At 38.4% G+C, this 15,953-nt stretch overlaps 1 protein-coding gene across 1 annotated transcript in view; it reads right to left on the bottom strand.

Annotated features, from left to right (window-relative positions):
- The window catches only part of LOC127579474 (calcium-binding protein 7), a 56,239-nt gene that overhangs the window by 15,217 nt on the left and 25,069 nt on the right, over window positions 1-15,953 (bottom strand). Inside the window, exon 3 of the mRNA XM_052032309.1 lies at window positions 5,241-5,353. Within this exon, the coding sequence (XP_051888269.1) occupies window positions 5,241-5,353 (113 nt within the window). The remainder of the gene's footprint in view (window positions 1-5,240; window positions 5,354-15,953) is intronic.

The raw sequence follows: 15,953 nt of genomic DNA, 5'->3' as shown, positions 1-15,953 counted from the left end.
ATCCCTTTGTTCTACACGCTGCTCCCCCACCTCCTCTCTTACTGTAAACTACTTGCATCTCTCTCTTTCCCAGTTCTGGTGAAGGGTTGCAGACCAGAAACGTTGACCATTTCTCTTTCCACAGATACTGCCTGACCTGCTGAATTTTTCCAGCATTTTCTGTTTTTGTTTGAGGTTTCGTTTCATTGTGATCTTTCCTAATGTATCTGTGATCTGTACAAAGCCAGCATTAGGCAATCCACAACATGTGGATTCTCAGAAAATGTTGTTATCCTGTAGACATGTGCTTTGTCCTTACAAAGAAAACAAAATAGTTGCTTTAGTTCAATTGACTGAAGTTACCATTTCCCATTGAAATTAAATAACACATTAACCTTCAGGAGAATTCTATTTGTCTGATGAGCCACAAATATCACAAAGAGATATACCTGCACCTCTATTTCATTTCTTTTCCTTGTACTTAATCCTTTCAAACATTGATTGAAGGCATCATAGTGATCTACTCAAAGATAGAAAGTAACTGGTACTCTGAGGCTAACCGGGAATTGCTTTCTACTTTTTTTCTGAGCCCAAGTGACCTCTGTCAACAATCTACATTGGTGTAAGAATTGCCTAATCACTGCCCTCCTGAATAACTTTATATAGTGGTTTATTCATGGGGTGAGAGAGGCTTACAATCAGCCAACATTCTACTTCATCTTTGCTCCAGATGGGACTTCTGTTGGCAAAAATGACCCAAATTGGAATACTCACAGTGAATGCATTGTCTCTAGAGCTGTGAGTTTCTTGCCCAAATTATTCTGCCAAGGTCCTTGAATTAATTTTAAGTGAACCTTGGTTCAAGAATGCCATTACATGTAAATTCTTGTTTTGGCAGATCCCTCACCTCTACTATTATGATCAAGCTAGGAAATCAACACTGGTTTGACAAGGTGCACTGAAGGCCATGCTATGTGCACACTAAACATCAGGTGCTAACTTAACAGCAAAGATAGCGTGCAATCAACAGAGCTAAATGTAGCCACAACCAATGGATTGTAGGTACATGCAGCTCTGTGGCTGCAGACCAAAGTTCTAGATCCAGTACCAACAAATTGGTGCCTCAAGAAGGTGGTATCCATCACTAAGAACCCTCACCATCCGGGACATGCCCTCTTTTCGTTACTACCATCAGGGAGGAGGTATAGGAGCCTAAGGACTTGCACTCAACAATTCAGGAACAGCTTCTTCCCCTTCCCCATCAGATTTCTGAATGGCTCATGAACACTACCTCGTTATTCCTTTTTGTTTGCACTATTTATTTATTTTTGTAATTTATGGTAATTTTATGTCTTTGCACTGTACTGCTGCCGCAAAACAACAAATTTCACATCATACAAGTCAGTGATAATAAATCTGATTCTGATTCCGTTGTGAATGGCAGTAGGTAAGTAAACAACTAACAGGGTGAGAAACCTCCAAGCACATTTCCACCCTCAGTGATTGCAGGGGCATAGTTAAGGCTGAAGCGTTCACAACTGTGTTCATCCAGAAGTGCTGAGTGGATGATTCATTTTGGCTTCCTCCTGAGAACCCCACCATCACAGAAGCCAGTCTTCAGCCAATTTGATTCACCCTATATTGTCTGGTCCCATGGACAAGACTATGGGACCAGACAATAACCTAGCTGTATTACTGGTGGCCAGTGCTCCAGAACACCACAATGCAACATCAACCTGACAATGTGGGAAATTGTCCATTTATGTCCTGTTCACATAAAGTAGAACAAATCCAATCTGTCTACTTAGCACCCAATCAATTTATTATCAATCATTGGCAAAATGATGAAAAATCTCATTGACATTGCTGTCAAGTGGAGCTTGCTTTCCAATAACCTGATGACTGATGCCCAGCTGGGTTTCACCAAGACCTTTCAGATCTAAAGCTCATCACAGCCTTAGTCCAAACATGGACCAAATAGCTGAATTCCAGAGGTGAACTGAGACTGACTGTTCTTGACATCAAGGCAACATTTGATGAGTGTGGCCTCAAGGAACCCCAGTAAAATTGTAGTCAATAGTCATCATGGGAAAACGGTCCAATGGTTGGAGTCGTACTTTGCACAAAGGGAAGTGGCTGTGATTGTTGGAGTTCCTAACCTGGAAACATCTTACTGTTCCTTTACCGTTATTGGATCAAAATCCAGGAACTCCCTCCCGCCATTGCAGGAGTACCTTCACCTGAAGAAATGTAGCAGTTCAAGAAGATGCCTCACCACCATCTTCTCAGGTACAATTAGGGATGGGCAATAAATTCTGGCCTTGCCGGCAACACCCTCATCCATATCAAATGAATAAAAACAAAGTGCCTACCAAATCTTTAGTTTTAAAATTCTGCTATTTGTGGTATCATTAAATGTTAATAAAGAAGTTGGAGCAGATCATTTGAGGCCTTATTGAATGCTGGAGGTGGCTCAAGTGACTATATGGCCTCTTGCTCCTATTATGTCCATATGTAAATGTAATTTCACAATTTAGTTGTTGAATCACTTAATGAATTTAGCGAGAAGAGACTAATTCCATTTTTGGAAGGCAGTTGGCCTGTGAGGAATATCATTTGGACAACATAACATAGTGCATTTAAGTGAGTTAACCTTAGGCATAGAATAATCTTTAGATTTGTGCAGTAGATTTGTAAGTGGCTCTTTGCTGAAGAGTTTAAAATCAAGAGCTAAAGCATCTTTAGAAAGTGTACTTTAAGGCTTACAGGTTTAACCAAGCATGGAGCCCATGGTGCTATTAAAAGTGAGCTCCGGCTCAGTGGGAACACTCTTAGAAGGCTGCTACTGTGGACATCTGAATATAAAATCTGAGCTGACGCTCTAGTGATCTCTTCTCTCTTAGCTGGACTTTGAAAATCCCATGGCACTGTTTCAACCAAAGGTGAGTGACTTCCTCCTGTTGTTTGAGGCTTTATTTATTGTTCCAACAACATTAAAGCAGATTATCTGGCCTTTACCTCATTAATGTTTAAGTGATTTCACTGTGTGCAATATGGCTCTTGTGCTGCTCTGGACTTTACCTTGCTCAGTTCCATTCCGCTGCCATTGATTTGAAACTTTAGGGTACCTCCAGCCTTCTTTTGCAAGACTGGGAGAAATTACATCAGGTATAAATATCCAACCAGGTAGTTCACTGAAAATAATCAGAGATTGAAATTGTGCACTGCTTGAAAATGGATGCAGAATTTTCTCCCTGCACTCCACCAACGTAAAAATAGAGATAGAAATCAAGTAAATACTTTTATACCAGTTTTTACTTTTTTGTAGAAGGGTCCCCTGGTCTTTGCTGCTTGTCTGAAACTTGAAATAAATGGTGTGGTAAGCAATGTTACAGGATAAACTCAAGGGCATTGTTTTGTACCACTGCACAGAGAGCAAACACTATTTAAAGGGAGCGATGTGAGCTTCGGTGTCTAAAGTGGGTCAGATCTGAGGATTCGATAACTCTGAACTGGGAAAGTTTCAGGATTGGCTTTGATACTTGGGTTTCAATTTGTCTGTGTATGGGGAAAAGGCTAACAGTTGGTTAAGTTGTATTAATACTGTGTAATTCACTTTAATGGAAGGGAAACTACTTTGTTCCTATACATCCAAGATTACTCTTGGGAGCATATATTTCTAAATATATTAATGCATGGTCCCAGGGTTAATGTTTTTCTTCTGCCAGCCTAATGCTTGTTAAGCAGCAATTAATGTGGAGTATGTAAAGATACTCATGATTGATTTAATTCCCATAACACAAGCATTGCATGTTTTCCATTTAAAGACATATTACCCAGAGGAAAAATTTCTCAGGGAACTTTGGTTGGGAAAATTGCAAACTTCTCTATGCCTGAATATTATGGAGAAGGAAGCGAACTGGAACCTATATCGGGACTTTGAGAATGATAAGAGATTCTGCAGTTTGACCCAATGTTTAGCAAAGTCTAGTGAGGAACACATGTAAGGTGACTGCATCTTGACAAGTATTGATTTCTGATCTGTCTTAGCATGCTTTTACTCTGCTGAGGTTTCTGAGTTCTAATAGGAATCATCACTCAGAGAAGCTAGTGTATAATTCACTGCTAAGTTACTGAAGTAACAGATGTCTTCTTTGCTACATGTTGTCACACATTGATTTCAACCGTGACATGCAGTGCAAATTTCAGCGGATAAGGGATATTCTTTCAGTGTAAGATGGCATTGATCGAACTAATGTTGCTGTTCATATATCTGTGGGAAATAGCATCTATTTTCATCAACTGAGAGGGTTCTTACACTCTAAATGTTCAGATAACAGCTACATTTTCTCAAAAGTTCTTATATGTACACTTCCTGAAAGAATTGGGGGTTCAAGGGCAGAGAAGTGGAGGGTGTGAAATTGCAGAATTCAATGTTGCCTCTGGGGAAACAGGATCACCTGGTCGAGCAAACACTTAGCTTCTTAAGAAAAAAATGACACTGTCTGGACCACTTTGGAGCAAAACTTACACAAGTTTGCTGTAAGATCCCATGCAAATTGTTGGATTAACTACAGAATTATACATGATGCATGACATCCCATTGAAAAAAATATTTACACATGCTCAGGGAAATAAAGTTGTTATTTTGCAGCTTTTGAGACAATTTAAGAGAAACCCAAATCCTCTGCACCTCATTAACTAGAATTTGAGGCATCATAGATAATAAAACCACTTGTTGGCACTATTTTGATTAGAGCTGATGACACTGCAGGTTGAAGACAAAAGCAAAATGTGTGAACACTTCAAAACATGAAGTTGTTTTCTTAGGAGAAAATCCCCATACTGAAGTAGTGGAAGAATAAATTTTGGATAAATACATTGGAGCTGATACTAGTATCCCAGAATAACATTTCAGGTCCAATGTATGAAAAAATATTCTATTTCAGTGCACTTTTACAGCTATAAGAACAAATTAACCTGAGGCACAAGAGATTATGCAGATACTGGAATCTGGAGCAACACACACAAAATCCTGGAGGAACTCAGCAGGTCAGGCAGCATCTATGGAGGGAAATAAACAGTGGATGTTTCGGTCGAGACCCTTCATTGGGAAGAAATTTCTGTCGAAAGTAACCCGAGGAGTGTTTCTTTGTTGCAGAATATTGATTGTGTTTATTCTGTTACTTGTGGTTCCCCTGCATTCCATGCACCCCGCCCCCCCCAACCCCACCCCCAACCCTCCCCACTGAATGCCTTACCTTCCAAAAAACATTGTCAAACTCGGTCCCGTGAAATTTTTCTGGGATTGCAGCAGATGACAGTTTGGGGCCTAGCAGAGTCACAAATTCTTCAAAGTCCACTTGTCCATCACCTAAAAATATAATAGATTCTGTTAGCTTTGAACCTTCTAAATCAGTCGGAATAATAATTTAACGACATGAATCATGTTTCAATATTAACATTACTAATAACCATTGGCACTGTATGTAATGAAAATGAGCAGCACATCAGTCTCCCAGTTATAAAGCAGTGATGGTGCAGTGGTTAAGTTACTGGACTAGTAACCCAGAGGCCTTGACCAACAATCCAGATCCCTCAGTTCAAATCACATCATGGCAGTTGTGGAATTTAAATTCAATCAATGATCTAACCACTATGAATGATGACCACAAATTGCCAGGACCCCTTGGGGTCAGGAGAGGGAGAAGAAGTCCGGTTTCTATGTGACTTCCAGACTCACGGAAAAGTGTTGAATCTGAAATGGATGAGCAACCACACTGTTCAGTGATGGACAGTGACGTGGGTTTGACCCTCATGGTTAGTTGTCAGTTGTGTCCATCATGATCAATAAATGATGTAATGGCCACAACGGAAGAAGGTATTCTGGTTGTGTTCTGCTTGCCCCCTGGTGAAATTCTGTCAGATGGGCTGCCAAGTGTTTTGTTCGTTTGGGGATAGTCTAAACCATTCTCCCCCTTGTCACGAACCAGCAACAAAAGAAACACACTGAGCATGATTTAGTGTTAAAAACTATTTTATTAATCACTACTTATGATAATACGTAAAATAAAAGTAAAAATGTTAGTATGTTAGAATTCAAAAATGTTAAACCTCGAACGTTAACCCCAAAACTAAACTCGTCGTGTGTGTGTGTGGCAAAGTCCAAAACTCCCAGTTCCGGAATGGTTCTTAAAGTTCAGTTCCGCAAGCCATAAGGTGAAACATGAGCAAGGGCTTCTTCAACAACCACCGTTGTCAGAAGATAAGACGTAGATGTAGAAAAACATAGAGAGAGTAAATACGAAATCCAAATGTTCCACGATGGAACCCAAACAACACTCCAGTGTTTACTCAGTAGTGACTTCCTCACCCCGAAAAGCATCCGAATCGTGGTCGTCCACACAAATATACCTGTTTCCTTCTACAGGTCAGCAACAAAGTGAACTCCACCGGATTACTTCCAACTTCCATACATGGATTTCAGTAGCAAACACAGTTATTGTTTCTCATCCATCGGTAGAGAAAACAAGCAGGCTGGTGTCTCTCTCCCTTCTCTCTCTCTCTCTCCTTCTTCTTCTGCCTTCTTCAACCACGTCATTACGTCCTTTATCTTCTATTGACGTAAGCACGCCCCACACACACAAACACACACACTCTCTATCTTAAAGGGACTTTCACTGAGTCCGTAACACCCTGCACTCCCTTCCCATCACCCCTCAGGGGTTGGTTATGGCTAGAAGTGCAGGACAGTGGAAAAATCTAGTTTCTCTGACAGCTCTTTAAAGGTAGACAGCACCTCATAAAAGGAGAGGTAGATACAAGTTAGCTCCTGTATTAAGATTGGCACCTTACCAAGCAAAAGACTGCAGACTGATGTCACCTGCTGCAGCCTGCAATGACCTTGCAAGTTAAAAGTTAAGAGCATCAGTGACCTTGACCATCAGCAGTGGTGGGACATTTCCTGGCTGCCCATGGAACAGCCCATTCAACTATGGCAGGTGCTGCACTTCTGCTGCAAGATAGGCAGGCACACGCAAAAATGATCTTGTTGGCTTCTATGTCATTTCCTTAAAATGGACACAATGTGATCAAATTTCTAGACCAATATGTTAACACGAAGTATATCTTCTCAGGCCAGACACTGGAATGCAGGACAACAAAATGGTGTTGTTTCAATATTGCTTCATTAACAGCAATTATAAAACCTTTTGAAATAGGAGAAGGAATGAAAGATAATTGAATTAACACAGGATAGATAGTCAATTATAAATTTAATTTCTGTATGAAATAATCAGTGAAAATGTTTCTATCTTGACTGAATATGCAGCAATGAAAGGAATAAATGGTATTTTACTGACAAACTGAAACCTTGCTAGTAAATGTCGTATTTTGTTGCTATAATATTAGTAGCACATACAACCTTCAGTTTTACATGGTTTAGCAAGGGACTTTGCCTCCCTCACATTTCTGTAAAATACATTTTGGTAAATTGCATGTAGTAACTAATCTTAACTGGAATCTGGGGAAGAGTTTAATTTTGCAGGGAAAGGACAAGGATAACTAGAACACAGAAGATCAGGGTAGAAAGATATATAGCAGCAAAAAAATTAGAAATATTGCAAAGTTGAAGCATCCCAAATGAAGGCAAAAAGCAAAAGTGACAGAGGGCATATTAAATTTTATGAACATCAAAGTCTGTGGTGTAACTAATAGGGTTAGTGAGCTGCAGGCACAAATTGCTGCAAGGGATTACAATGTGGTTGCAGCGGAGACATGCCTCAAACAAGGTTGGGAATGGATTCAAAATACTAATTAACTATCATCTTTGCTGATTTCCCCCCCTTCTCTCACCTTCACCTTCACCCTTCTGATCCTTCCCAAATTGCCTGTTCCATTACCATCCAATCTCATCCTGCACTATCAGTCCTTGTCCTTTAATCTCTTCCGTCTTTACAAGATCAGTCTTCCCTCTCTCTTTCCCTGCATCTTCAAACAAGAACGCCTTTTCCCAATTTTAATGAAATGGTAATGTAGCGGCTAGCGTAATGCTATTACAGCGCCAGCGACCCAGGTTCAATTCCAGCCGCTGTCTATAAGGAGCTTGTATGTTCTCCCCGTGTCTGCATGGGTTTCCTCTGGGTGCTCCAGTTTCCTCCCACGTTCCAAAGACGTACAAGTTAGGAAGTTGTAGGCATGTTATGTTGGCCCCAGAAGCATGGCAACACTCTACGCAAAAGATGCATTTCACTTGTGTGTTTTGATATACATCTGACTAATAAAGATATGTTATCTATCTCTTATAATCAACTTGAAAAATTAGCTTTCTTTCTAAGTCCACAGATACCGCCTGACTTGCTAAGCATTTCCTGTATTTTCCATTTGGATTTCAGATTACCACCATCCACAGTGTATGGCTCTTTTTTTAATGGATTTTTAAAACTCCAGGGAACCTTCAGGAATGACAGAACAGGAGAAAGAGGAGAGGGTCTGGCAGTATGGGTTAAGGCTGACGTCACAGTTCCAGATAGAGAGGATTTAGGGCTGAATCATTTGGCTTGAGCCCAAGAACAGAGGGAAATCTGCTACATTGTTGGAAGATTTCTAATGGAATTGCAGGAAGAAGGAGATAGATCAGATTATTTGATAACAAATTTCAAAGATGTGCAAACAAAAGATTAGCAATATTAGGAAAGTCTTATTATCCTAATATAGCTTAGAAAATGCCTCTCGAAGATCAGAAAGGGACACAAAAAGATTTTTTTTATTTGTGTGTGGGAGAATTTGTCCCCAATCTAACAAGAATGTTGATTCTGGGAATCACTATAGGGCAAATGGTAGTGTGATACACAAGGAAATAATTTATCTGAATGTGACCAAACCATTATACAGTTTAAAGTACTTATATAGAGACCAAAAAATATCAAAGGTATAATTGCTCAAGAGAGGAATATCTAATTTCAATGAAGGATCTTATGACAGGTAGATTAGGAAAGGAGATCACAGGGTAAAGTGGTAACAGGGCAATGGACAACACTTAAGGAAAATTAGTAAATACCTTTGAAGGGATAGAGAAAAAATTAGTTTCTATCCAGGAATATTATGGGAAAGGTGGAAATGAAACAAATTAATATCACTAGCAGAGAGGGATTACTTAGAAAAGATTAAGAGGAGAATTAAATTGAAGTCATAATCAGTTATAACATGAAAATGTCAGTTGTTAGCTATGAGAAAAGTCTGGCCAGCTAAGAACCAGAAGTGGGATCTCCTTATGGAGGGAGAGGACGTGGCAGAAGTGTTAAGTAAATACTTTGCACCCATCTTAATAAACGAAGCAGATTATCTGAAGATTGCACTAAAAGAAAGGGAAGTTATGTGGAAGGTACTAATTGTAAAAGTAGATGTATTAAAATATTAGCTCTGCTGAAAATTGGTAAATCACATGATCTACATGGAATGCATCTCTGGTTGATGAAAGACCTCTGCCTTTTTATTTCTCCCTCTGGTTGAGGGAGAAATAAAAAGGCAGAGGTCAAAATCTTGAAATCAGGAAAAGATGCTGAGGTCGAGAGAGTTGCCGGTGTCCTGTCATTATTCAAGGAAGGGAGATGAGTAAAGAAGGAAAATGCAGGCCAGTCAGCCAATTGCCAATGAGAGAGAAGTTGTTGGAAATGGTGATCAGGGTCAATCATTTGGCAAGGTATGGGTTAATCAAAGCGAACCTGTATGGACTGGTTAAAAGCAAGTTGTGGCTGAATAACTTGAATGAACGTGTTAAAGAGGTAATGGATGATTTATCAAGGGGTACAATAGACGTACAATAGATGGTTGAAAGGATATTCGACACAGAAGTTTTATTACAAGGATGAATATTCATAGAATAAAGGGAAAACAATAGTATAGATGAAAAAGTGACAGGAAGTGAAGAGTGCTGATGGATGAATTTGTTTTCAGACTGAAGTTGTTTGCAGTGATGTTCTCTGATGGTCAGTTTTGGGTCCAAGACTTCACAATTTTTATAAAAACCTCAATTTGAGTGCAGGAGGCGGCATTAAAAAGTTAGAAGATGATATAAAAGTAGTAGTAGTGATGAGCTTAGCACATCATTGACAGGATGGGCAGAAGTGTGGCAAATAATGTTTAATGTGGAGACGTGAAGTAATGCACTTTGTAATGACTGATATGAAAAACAATCCAGCAAGGTTTTGAAAACTGTAATTGAACAGACAGACTGATATGGCACAGTACGTTGATAAGTTATTAAAAACACAGAGACAATGACAGAATATTATAAATGACTGGCTAAACCTCAGCTGTAATACTGAGATAATTCTGAACACCAAGTCAGATCAAAGGCCTTGGAAAAGGTATGGAGGAGGTTTGCCAGGATGTTACCAGGGATGAGGGACTTCAGTTAAGAGTGAGACCAGAAAGGTCAGGACAGTTCTCTTTAGAACAGACCAGGCTACGAGATGCCTGACAAACATTTTTGAGTTGAAGAGCTTTGATAAAGTAGATACAAAAACAATATTCTCTCTGTAAAAGGGCTTAAGATCCACAGGGAGATAAGGAGATTATTTTTTTCATTCAGGCTTTTCAAGATCTGTATCACACTAACTGAAAAACTGTTGGAGGTTGATTCTATAAATAACGTTAAAAGAGTGCTGGAGCATTGGAAGACCCTTCCTCAGTTCTGAAGAAGGATCTTTGACCTGAAATGTGAACCAGTTTCTCTTTCCACAAATGCTGGTTGACTGGTTCTGTTCTTCCAGCATTTCCGTTTTTGTTTCAGGATCCAGCCTCTGCAGTTTTATTTGTTTTCCATTACTGTTGCAGAATTGTGGGGTGAAATATAACTACTCTTTCATAGGACTAATGCAGACTGAATGGCCTCTGTGTATGCTGTAAATTTCTATGTTTCTATCAGATTACGGTTTCTGTAAATTTGATTTTGCATAATCTTTCTCAAAATCAATAGTGTCAGCTCAGCTCAGATGATACCAGACTTGTCTCTGAGTATAAAATGGTGGTTGGTTGAAGTCCAATCATTTAGTTTAATTCAGACTGTTACTTCAGTTCAGTACTGAATGAGATGCTTTAATACAAGTATTCACTGACCAATTACATGCTAAATTAAACTCACTCCTTGCAGTTAAGCTAAATGTTAAATAAACAACTGTGTCCGGGCAAACAACTTTTTTTTGAGTCAACAAACTTTTAAATAGTCATCTCATTTGCTGTTTATTGGACCTTGTCTTGTACAAATATTTTGCAGTATTTACCCACTTGGCAACAGGGACCACACTTTAAAATATAATTCGCTGTACATGAAATACTTTGTAGTGCCTGGACTGTAAACATTATGTAAATATGGGTCATACATCAATTCCCATTTTACCATTCCAATATTAACTTCCTTTACTGCAAACGCTTGTATACTAATAATTAGCCTCAAACTGCATGATACTGTATCATACATATCTTTCCCAACATATACAAATTCACATTTAAAACTACCAAATCTTCTATATTTGAGTGAAACTTTCAAGTAACAACTATCTTTGTGAACGACTTTGAAGGGGAGCCCAGATTTGATATGCTTATCTCCTGTTGAATTGATTTTTAAATTTTCATTAAGTGTATTGGAATCTGTGCAGTGGCTTTCTTTTTGCCACAGATTGACCATTATGAAAGAAGATTGTCCATTTTATTGTAGATTTAAATTGCAAAAAGTAATCATTTAGCCAGTTCATACAGGTATAGAACCACAATGTATGACTAATGTGTAATTTACAGATGTGACAGTGCAAGCAACTGGGTGCAATTATTAGTGGTCCTTTAGAAATGCAGCAATAGAGCACATGCTGACAATGTACAGAAGGCTCAAATTCAAGTCTAAGGACTTATCTCACATGTAATTAAATCTGCTTGCCTCATTTGTTATTTCAATGAATTCTTGGTAAATCTATTCAGTAATAGCTGAAATTTCTTCGGTATAGGAGGAAGCAATTTTAACATTTCTGGATGTATTAGGAGAGAACAATAAATCAAAAATAATAATCTAAGTCATCCTAAGTGGGCTGTCCTGTTAGGGAAATCTGAATTCTGCCTTTGCTCCGGGCACACATTGCTTCTTTTTCCTTTCTGAAGAAAACTGCATGGATGGGGTAAGAACTAAATGGCCCTTTATGTGTGGGCCACCTTCAAAATGGTAGAGTCCTGAAAGTGTACGGGGGAGCTTGAGCGATTTTACATCTAAATCCTTGGCAGTCTAGTGCTGGGATACGTCAGAGCTTCTAGTGATATCATTGATCCTTTCTCTGCTTACAGCTGGGGTGTGATATTAAAACCTCTGATCCCCATCGGGAAGGATCCTGAATGTATTTGAACTTGGATTCCAGGTGCATTATGAAATTAATGTGGAACAGAAACATGTGAACAGCACAAAAGACATTCATGTTTCCATCTGAATTTCCCATCCACCACAACCGTGCAGTCCTTGATTTATTGGGAGAAGAAAAATACCAAAGAAAGCTATCTTCTCTTGCAGACAGTATTTTAGTCCAGTTGGTATACTTCTCTAAAATGCAAATGAATTATCAGTTTTTGTGCTCAACAAATTAGGGGGTATCTCTGCTGCAAAATGGAACATTTATTATATTTCAGTCATTTTGCATAGGAAACAAATAACCTGTTTTCATGGATGGCAAAATCAGACACAGGGTTAAACATTTTCCAAACCTGACCACTATGAGGGGAAAAAAACTGCTCTTGGGATGCAAAATAGAATAAATTGGTTGTCCTCTTTAGAGAATATAAATTTTGATGATCGTCAATCTGATTTTTGAGCTGAGTTTCAAATAGATGAACTCAATTCATGTTGGATCCTGTGATTTTCATGCCATAAATGTGAGCTGAATTTGAATATTAAAGGTAGCAGTTCCTATTCAGTCTTCTGAAAAATAATGCTTGAGAAAGAACAAAATCAAGCTGTGTTCCACAATCATTACTGGATTATGTATAAACAGGACCCTTTGGCAATCAAAACACTGTAGATGCTGTAAATTTAAAATAGAAAACCTAAGACTGAGAAGCTGGGTTCTGATGAATGGTTCTAACAAGTGGGCAAGTGGGATACACAAGATCATTGATCTAAAAGTGCCAAAACATTATTCAGTTTGAAGTACTTATAGAGAGATCAGAAAATATCAAAAGATGAAAATGCTCAAGAGGGGAAAATCTAATTTCATTGATTTAAGGAAGCTCCCAAATACAGGTAGATTGGGAAAGGAGATCATAGGGTAAAGTTGTAACAGGGCAATGGATCACACTTAGCAACGAATTAGTTCAACTATGAACTAAATAATAGCTTTGAAGTGTTAAGGTAGATGGAAGCAAATGTACCTGGGTGACAAGGAGAAAAAAATGAAAGTAGTAGTTAATGGAAAATATCAAGAGCAATATTTAATTTCTATCCACGAACATCATGGAAGAGAGGAATATGTAACTAATTAATATCAATGTCAAAGAAGGGTTACTGGAAAAGGTAAGGAGCAGAATGAAACTGAAGCGAAAGAATACTGTAGCATAGAAGTGTCACTTACTAGCTATGAAAAAGTTTGGTCCATTGAGCACTAAACAATCCAGAAGCTTTGAAAAATCAGAAAGCCGCAATTGCTACAGATGCTGCCTGACCTGCTGAGTATTTCCAGCAATTTCTTGCCACAGATTGACCATTACTGAACGAAAAGACCAAATGTGAGTATTTCAGATTTCCATCACCAGCAATTTTTTTTTGTTTTTCATTTACTATGAAATTCATTGCCACTTCTCTTCCAGGAATGCCAGCCTTGAAGAGGTTCTGCTCCTTTGTTCTGACAAACATAAACTTTTCCTTGGTTGGAAAATACCATATCTTATGTGATTCACTCTTGATCTTGGTGGAAGAATCAGATTAAATGGTCCAGTCTAGAACACCAGAATCTTCGTAAATACTATTATTTTTCCCTTAATAATCAATGATAACAGATTACTGCTTGAAATGCAAAATGAACTGAATGAGGTAGAGTACAAGGTTCATACACATGGTTGATTGTAAAGCTGCCATTGATTTAAGCTTGTCCAGTACATAGCTTCTCTTATCTTATTCCACACCAAATCTTTTTAAGTGATGGCTTTCCATTGCATTTAAAGTCGTCATCTGCAAATCCATCTCTGACCTTGATTCCTCCAGTTTTACCTTCAATTCAGCACCTTTTGTTCATTTGACTGGTCTTTGTTTTATACTCACTCCATCACTGTGCTCAGCCTTCAGCTACTTTGGCCCTACTGTCTGGAGCTCCCTCCCTAAACCCCTCCAGTACTTCACTTTACTAACTCACTTTAAAAATTCTCATACCAATGGCCTAGATTTCTGCAGCAGTAATGATGTGGAAACTATGCATATTTGCCTCCATTGCACCATTAAACTGTCAGCAACTTGGAGATTTCCACACATGCACTGTTCAATACGTGAGTCTCAGAATTGCTGACAGTGATTCAGTACTGCTCCGCAGGCTCTGCTGTTTGCTGCCTTGTCCAGCTCAGTCAAGGGAAGTCACCCGAAGTGATGTCAATTTAAACTACTTATCAATTAGCACCGTGATAAAATATCCTGAAAATCTTATTGTTTGTTATACCAGGTCTAAGTGCATTTTTAATGACACACTAAAACATAATTTACTGCTCAGCAAACTAAACCTAAAAATTTAATTTTGTGCTTTATAATTTCTTCTAATAAATATTTCAAAATGTAAATGTTTAAGTAGAATATTTTTAATATTTTAAAGGTTTAGTTTTTATGTTTTAGCTCCTAATTAAATTATATGTGTATGTTCTGATCTGTGTAAAAGACATTTGGACAAGTACATGGATAGGAGGGGTTCAGAGGGATATGGGCCAAACGTCAGCAAATTGGACTAGGTCACTGGGCACCATGGTTGGCATGGATGATTTGGGCCAAAGGGTTTCCATGCTGTGTTACTCTGTGACTCTATGAATGACACTGTATAATGTTTAACATGAAAAATTGTGCTTTTACTTTCTAGTGTAAAGTGTGTGAAAATTCTTTTATAATGCTACAGTTGCTGGGTGTCAGGAACCCCTTTAGTGTTCAAGGGAAATCCTCACTGCACAGATTGCTGGATTCTTTCACTGTCAGCAGCAGGCTTCATTGCTTCATTGCTGACCAAGAATATTCTGGGCCATTTTCCTCTGACCATCTCTGAATCTCACATTTTGTGATTTAATACTAATTCCTCAATTAATATAGTTGTGAATTAAATGTGCTTTGTGCATGGAGTTGGTGTCTTCCATAATTATACTAAATAATAAATACATGGGCTGGATCATAAAAGATCAAGAGATTTTATCATCTGGACATAGAGTTTTCTATGGGTTACGTTTTTTCGGTGTGTTACTCCCAAAATCATCTAAGCCTGTACATTAGTTAAAATGAAATTGCGCTGGAAGCTTGCTCCACCCACAAAATTTAGCAAGTCCTCGATCAAATTAACCACCTTGCAAATTTCAGCTTAATGTTCCTGTTTGCAGACCTTCAAGGAAGGTCTTAATGTTAAGTTGGCTCTTTCGGCTGTAAGGATACTAATAGGCACATTTTGTGAGCTTTGAAGATAATTCTTTGTCACTTAAGAAGAAAATGACTGCACTTGCACAATTTTTGCATGTTTCTAAATACATCTTTAAATTGACTTTGAGTTATAATTAATCGGGTTATTCTCATGAAGGAATGGAAACCGATTAAAAATGTTTAATTATTGTGAAAAGTCTAGTTCAGCTGCATTGATAAAATCTGCTCCAAAGTAATCAAAGGAATGTGTCAAAAATAAACCGAGGAATCCATTTTAAAGAGAATTTTTTTTGGAAGAAGTAATCACATTATAAGTTCCTGTCTAATATTGCCAAGTTCTGGTGAC

This window comes from Pristis pectinata, chromosome 17, assembly GCF_009764475.1.
Source record: "Pristis pectinata isolate sPriPec2 chromosome 17, sPriPec2.1.pri, whole genome shotgun sequence".
Taxonomy (NCBI): Eukaryota; Metazoa; Chordata; class Chondrichthyes; order Rhinopristiformes; family Pristidae; genus Pristis; species Pristis pectinata.
Note: the sequence above shows the minus strand (reverse complement) of the source record. Positions and strands in the feature narration are given on the sequence as shown.